Genomic DNA, 7,591 nt, shown 5'->3' on the forward strand with positions numbered 1-7,591 from the left:
TGTTATTGGAGATGATTTTAGGTGACATGATTTTAAAAGTGTTCTAGGTTCATATCAATTGAGAGAGATATAATTCTCTATATGAGTTCAATCATGTTTTTCTCATGATCTAGAATAACATTAATCTGCTAGAGTCTGATTTATAATTTTTTAAAAATAAATACAAGAGTGATGATTTGATTTTTTATTTTTGAGCGAAGAAGAACATACTTTAGTTATTTTCGAAAAAAGAGAGGTTTCAATAATGATATTTTCCATGATAATAAAATTAATTTCTAGATTATCATGTAGATGCTCAGGAAGAATCAATTATCATAAATATATTACTATGAATCAAAGAGGTGGATTTCAAAACCAATTAGTTCATTTGCCATTAGTAGTTTATTCATTGTTTAGATTAATTTGCATCTTTTTAATTTACTGTGGTTCTTTTATTGTGACTAGTTTATTAAATTAATTATTTCTTGTTTTTATTAATTAATTATTTAGTTCCTAAGTTCTTATTTATTTTAAAACTCAATTTTCTGAACTAGATTAGAATTTATTTAGTTTATATTTGATTGGTTTCATATATTCATACAAGTCCTTGTGAGTTCAACCTCGCTAAACTAGATTTTGGTATGGTTCATGCACTTGCGAGTATAATTAAAATCTCACAAGTTTTTGGCCCCGTTGTTGGGGACTTGGTTAGGAAAACACATTGAATATTGACTAAATTTATTTTTCTACTAGTTGTAGTTAGTTTTATTTATTTATTTATAAAAGATCAGAATTCAAGAATTCAAAAAGTAGAAAAAAATTGCAATATAGTGGAAACGTGATCATACATATCGTCTTGTTAGTCTCATGTATACGACACAAACATGTCCTTCCACACAGGCCTACACAGAGTGCTATGCTGAGCAAGTAAATGCACTAATTTTTGAAAGCTGTTTGCAAGTCCTTTTTTAGAGACATCCAATCCTAATTGCCAGAGCCGTCCTAATTTTTCTTGGAGACATAATCAACCCCCATGAATTAGGTGGACCACAAATGCAGCAACAAAGTCAATCCCGGCCACCTAACCCAATTTATTCTCTTGTTCCTCCATCTACTCCTCCATTTGTGACACCACCACGACAACAAACATCCTTGGAGGAGTCTCTTAGGGCATACATGCAATCCACTAATCAAGCCATTCAGGAGATGAAGAATTCCATTCAAAAGAATACTCAAGGAATTTCAAAATTAGAGAGTCAAGTGGCTAGTTAGCAATCCATGTTGGTGAGAGCAAGAGAAGAAAATTCCCAAGTCAGCCTATACCTAACCCAAAGGGATAGTATGCCCCCAATAATGCATCCAGTTCTATTCAGGGATAGGAACATGTTTAGTCCATTACTACTCTTAGGTCAGGTAGATAAGTTGACAATCAAGTTAAAGTACCAGAAGTTGAGGAGTAGGAGTTCAAAGAGAAAAAGAATGTCAACCCAACATCCCTCAAAGTTCATGATTCTAATCCTTCTAAACCTATTAAGAAATTTGTTCCTAGAGCCTCATTTCCTCAGAGGTTGGAAAATCCTTAGAAAAATGCTAAATTTCATGATATTGTAGAGGTGTTTAAGCAAGTACATACCAATCATTAATGTAATTCAGCAAGTGCCTGCGTATGCAAAGTTTTTGAAGGATCTTGTTACAATAAAAGGAAAACCAATGTTCCAAAGAAGACATTTTTTTACTGAGCATGCTAGTTTTGTTATTTAGAGTAAATATCTAGTCAAATATGAGGACCTTGGATCTCCTATAATTTCATGTAAGATTGAAAATCATCACATTGAGAAATCTTTGTTAGACTTGGAGGCGAGTGTGAATCTACTACCATGTTCTGTATATTTGCAGTTAGGATTAGGGGAGCTAAAACCCATTCAAATGACGCTTCAGTTAGCTAATAAGTTTGTTAAGATCCCTAAAGGTATTGTCAATGATGTCTTGATCAAAGTCGACTCATTCTACTTTCCAATGGATTTTGTGGTATTAAATACTAAGCCCACTCAAAATGTTAGTACACAAATCCATATTATTTTGGGACGACCTTTCTTAGCCACATCTAATGCTTTAATTAATTGTCGAAGTGGTATGATGAAAATGTTTTTTGAAGCATGACTATTAAGTTTAACATTTTCCACATAAGTAAGCAAATGTCAAATGATGAAAATGTCTGTGAGGATTGAGAGTATTTTCCAGGACACTTTGATACAAGCAAGTTGTGAGAACTCTCTAGAAGCTCATCATACTCATTTTGAGTGTAATTTTGATATTGTCAAATCATATAAGAAACAAATGAAAATAGTTGAAGATCGAAACATATTGAGAAAATCTTTTAAACCAGGTCAAAAAGTTCTTTATATTCTCGTTTACATCCTTTCCGCAGAAAATCACGATATAGAGGAACTGGGTTGTTCATAGCAAAGTTTTAAATTTCGTACCGTACCGGCCGGTACGGCCGAAATTTTTCGTTTCGGCCGTCCGGCCTGTACAGGTACTATACCTGTTCCGTACCGGCCAAAATACCGGCCGTACCGGCCAGTACCGGTCATACTGACCTCAATTTCGGCTTGTACCGGCCTATATTTCGGCCGGTACCGGCCGATATTTCGGCCTGTGTTTTTTTTTTTTTTTTCGTTTTTTCAAACTACAAACTTATTTTTTAACCCTCAATTCAGACTAGACTATTTATAATTTATATATATATATGTATTTGTATATAATTTATTTATATATAGACTATTATTTTAGAATATAATTTTTATATATATTTATATATATAATTTATTTATAGATCGATTATCTGGAAACGTTATCTCGAAACGCTATCCTGAAACGGTACCGGTACCGAAATATTTCGTTCCAGTGCCTTGACCGGTACGCTGTTCGGTACGGTATTCAAAACATTGGTTCATAGTGCGCACTGGGGCAATTGAGATTGAAAATTCTAAAAATTGTGATATGTTTAAAGTTAATGGTCAACATTTGAAACCATTTTTAAAAATTGAGATCCCAGAAGTTGATGAAGTGCCACTAGAGGATCCTGCTTATCAGGATTAATCTACAATTTTGTTATAAATTAGTGCGTTAAAAAAGACAGGGTTTGCATTTTTTTTCATCTCTTTTTATTTTCAATTGATATTTGTTTTAGTAACAAGTTTTCTTTTTTTTTTTCTTTGTCCTTTTTTCTTTTTATCTAATATTTTGATGGATATAAATTATCACGCTCAGCGCCCACTTCCATCGTTCTGAATTCTCAAATTCCTACTATATTTTTGTTTTGCACATTGAAAACATATATTTGAGCATATAATCGTCACATTGAGAACAATGTTCGGTTTAGGTTGGGAGAGTTATTCTATTTTAAGTCGGTTAATTTCGTGTCGTCATTAATTTTGTCTTAAAAAACAAAACAAAACAAAAATTCAAAGAAAAAAAATTATTGGCGCTAATTAATGTGGAGTTCATTATACTACTTCTATATAAAGAGTTTCACTGTTTTCGTGCTCTCCTTATTACACAAGCACATGGCTACACATACATGGCTTCCTGTTGACGGATAAATGTGGTTAGAAAATCTTAAAGATAACAATGTGGAGACTGTTGATCCTCGTGAGTTTTGAGCCAATCCATTTTTTTTTTCAAAGGGTTATTTTTCTTCTACTCTATATTTCATTTGGAAGCATAAAAAAAAAAAAAAAAGTTGCTTTAGGGGATGCTTGGTGAATCATGAGATTAGATGAGAATTTTGTGAACAGTAGTAAGATGTTTTGTGAAAGTTGTGAGATTGTTTGAGTTACGTATTTACTAGAGAAAAAGTTGAATAAAAAATATTATAAATTTAAAATATTGTTAGAATATAATTTTTATTTTAAAATTTGAAAAAATTGAATTATTTTTTATTTTTTATTTAAAAGTTTAGAAAAGTAGTAATGATTAGTTTGAAAATGTTGTAATGATTAATTTGAAAATGTTTGTATTTGAATGATGTTTGGGGAAGAAATGAGATGAGATGAAATAAAAAAATTTTCCAAACATCCCCAAATCTCATTATTCCTTCTTTCTGCCGAAAGCAAATCAATTTTTATGCCACATTTTTTATTCCTTCTTTTATTCTATACATACATGGCCTCCTGTTGATGGATAAATGTAGTTAGAAAATCTTGAAGATAAAATGTGGAGACCTTTTTTTGAATTTCTTATATGCATATGTTTTATACATGAGTAATAATACAATGTACAACTTTTTTTTTACAATTTTATATTTAAATTAAGACCTTTTTATAAAACAAATCACTATAAGAGTATTATTTCTTTAAAAAAAAAAACGTCCTCCATTTAAAACAGCATTATAAAAAAGTTTTTCCCTTAATCATTTGCCTTTATAAAATATTAAAATCAAACCATATAATGAGCATAAAAGCCCGAAATTCGAAAGCGAATTAAGTGAGCAATACCGCTATGGCAATATATATATATATAGATGTATGCATTTCCCAAGAAAAAGAAAACCATATACGTATGCAATTAATTTTAGGAGTATTAACCTCCGCATTGTCACGAGCATATAAATAGGCAATTAAAAAGGAAATCGAATCAGGCAGTACGTACTGATAAATAACTAGAAAAACATGACCGACCGATACATGATGGGTACTTAACAAAGGTTCAAGTTGGCATTATTAATTAGCGGGCAGTAGGATTGCCCCATACAAAGACATCTTCAAGTGCCCTTATTATCGAAAGCAACTCTCCTGCAAAAAGATCATTGGCTGCACCCACATTTGCAATGTTAGTGTTGTTCAAGTTGGGTGAAGTTTCCATTCTCTCGCAGAAGGCATAGCGACAAACGGGGCACTGACCATGGCTCTTCACCCACGGCATGATGCAGTCCTCGTGGAACATGTGGTTGCATGGGGTTATCACCACCTCTTGTCTTGGCTCAAAATCATCCAGGCAAATAGCACAGCTCTTAGCATCTTCATCTTTCAACTTTTCCAACTCATTCAAAAGACTACTTTTGGCATTATTTTTGTAATAAAAGCTCAATCTCTTTGTTATTGCCTTCGCAGTAGGATTGTAGGTTTCTTTCTTGAGCATTTTCAATGCCTTGTTTTGTTCATCTTGGGTCAATCTAGAGTCGTCTGCCTGCAGTGTTGGAACTGGCCGATATTGTTGTCCTGTTGATCTTGGAAGGCCATTCTGGATGATTTGTCTCGGCCTGGGGTTTGCTTCCCTTCTCATGTTGTTGTTGTCTAGGACTACAATTTGCATTGAAGAGAGAGTTGGTCCGGGAATTCTGCATGCAAATGAAGAATCGGCAAAGACATTATCTTAAGGGGAAAGACGATACAAGCCACAAAGTAATGAGTTTTGAGATAAGGTTAGAGCTAATTATTGTAGTATTTTATTCCTAAAGAGGGGAGTGTACGTATGAATATCAAAAGATATATGTGATCATTTCATTAATTAATTTATTGCCTTCATGGCATCTCCAATTTCGAAAAGCCGGCATACCATGCATTAGTGATGTATTTTGCGCGTCAACAGTAGATTAATAGAGTTTTTCAATTTCTATTATATCGAAGATTGCCTAAAGTTCATGGATTATGAATTATATATAATCAAGCAAGAAAACTGTGTAGTTTGTGTTTAGACTTTTCAAACTAGACAACTCGCATTTGAAACTTTTATCAATTAAAGACAGCCAATGTTTATATACATGCATTCTAAACAACCAAGTGTCTGCCAAAGCAAGAAGAGAAGTGTTATAGCCAGGAACGGATCTCACAAAAGTACAAACTAACATGACTTCATATGAAACGTTAGATTTACTTTATAATAAAAGTAATTTTATAATCTAACGTACTATATTAAGCTAAATCAATTCGTGAAAATATTTTTGTGAGATTTATTTGTAGTTAAAATATTTCTCAAACAGCCTATATCAAACTGAATACGCGTTTAAACTCACGAGCACTCAACAAATATAAGAACCAATGTTAGTGAATCATATTCATCCTAAATATTAAATTTTTGGGGGGTAAGATAAGAAGCAATATTTATTGAATCTTTGTCATATAAAATATCTTTTCTTCAACATATTGATGTAACCAATATAATCACCTAGACATTCCAGACGGTCCTGTTATCCTTCTCTCTTCGAATGATTGCGAGGGAGGCTGCGTGCCGGCTCTGACATCCTGATCACGTACAACCAAAAATAAAAATAAAAATTACTATTTATATAGCATGTACCTACAACAAGATGTTCTCATTCCAGCTTCTCATAGTCCTCAATCATATAAAACCCTCCAGTTTCAGGGCTGTTTTTATCAGGAAATGAAGTAACATCATACTTACAGGAGTAACTTGGAAGGTCAGGGACCTTGGAAACATGGGAATAGGGCGCACCCGGTTTGGATCAATATGGTCAGCAGTATAGGCATCATAGTCCAGTTCAAGCTGCCGATTCCGGAGCGTTGGCCGGAAATTGTTGGCACCGCTGCTCATGATTTGCTTGTCCTTCCGGCTAACAAGATTTTTTAGTTCCTCAATTTTTTTTGGTCTTTCCGATTTTATTTTATATATAGGCTTTATTCGCTTTTCTGTTTGGAAAGTCATTCACTTCACCTGGTGAATATATACTGTATATTGTTCTTTGTTGCTGCTTTACTGCTCTTTATGTTTCTATTCTTATGCAAAGGAGAATTCCTTGCCCATTTATAGATTCCTTTATCTTGTGGCTGCTGCTTACCCATGAAAAGTTTTAACGAAACCACGGAAAGAACCTTGTTCTTACAATCTATTTGCAACTTTTTAAAAAAGTTCTTGTTGCGAAAGAGTAAACGTGTTGTCAAGATTTTCTACGAACTATATTTTGTCAGACTACGTAGGCAAAACCCCGTAAACGAATGAAAAACATCAACTATATGTTTAAAAAAAAAACACCCAATTATAGTTTTGTTTCGAACACAAGTTAGGGATTATTGTCTATTATTTGAATAAAGAAGTAGATAAATATTGAGTGTCTTTGATTTTATCTAAATCTCTTTTGTAAGCTTCTGTTTTTGTTGATAATAAAGGCATGAAACTTCGAATCAATTTTGTAAAGGCATGAAACTTCGAATCAATTTTGTTAGCAAACTTTGTTTGTTAATTGGGAGGCCTAGGATCCCTCCAAGGTTTGATACCTCAATTTACCCCATTAAGTGTGTTAAGACCCAAAAACAGTTTGGAAGGGAAGAAAGATTCATTTCCTGAGGCTCTGAGGTGTGCTGGGCCTTGATCGGTGAGGTGTGGAGCCCCCAGCGATGATCCGATGTAGCTGTACGGTGTCTGTGCGTATGTCCAAGGCGGTGAACAATATTTAAATACAGAGAAAATAAAAAAGATGGACACACAGATTTACGTGGTTTGGCACTAGGCCTATGTCCGCGTGGGTTTAGAGATAGGAGATTCCACTATAATATGTGTGGCGCCCCCGACCCCCATGTACGGAAACTCGAAAATCGGGACGCCCGGATGATGACAACATGGTCATGCAACCCAACGATAGTGCCAAGTGTGT

General features: G+C 33.8%; 1 protein-coding gene across 1 annotated transcript; it reads right to left on the minus strand.

Moving 5' to 3' along the window:
• Positions 1 to 4,528: 4,528 nt before the first annotated feature.
• Positions 4,529 to 6,632, minus strand: LOC121253628 (probable E3 ubiquitin-protein ligase RHC2A). Its single transcript, XM_041153618.1, has 3 exons — positions 6,385 to 6,632; positions 6,148 to 6,227; positions 4,529 to 5,320 (listed from the first exon to the last, which is right to left on the minus strand). The coding sequence occupies exons 1-3, from the start codon at positions 6,532 to 6,534 to the stop codon at positions 4,708 to 4,710; spliced, it is 843 nt and encodes a 280-aa protein (XP_041009552.1). The 5' UTR covers positions 6,535 to 6,632; the 3' UTR covers positions 4,529 to 4,707.
• Between the last annotated feature and the right edge of the window lie 959 nt (positions 6,633 to 7,591).

Source organism: Juglans microcarpa x Juglans regia, chromosome 2S (assembly GCF_004785595.1).
Source record: "Juglans microcarpa x Juglans regia isolate MS1-56 chromosome 2S, Jm3101_v1.0, whole genome shotgun sequence".
Lineage (NCBI taxonomy): Eukaryota > Viridiplantae > Streptophyta > Magnoliopsida > Fagales > Juglandaceae > Juglans > Juglans microcarpa x Juglans regia.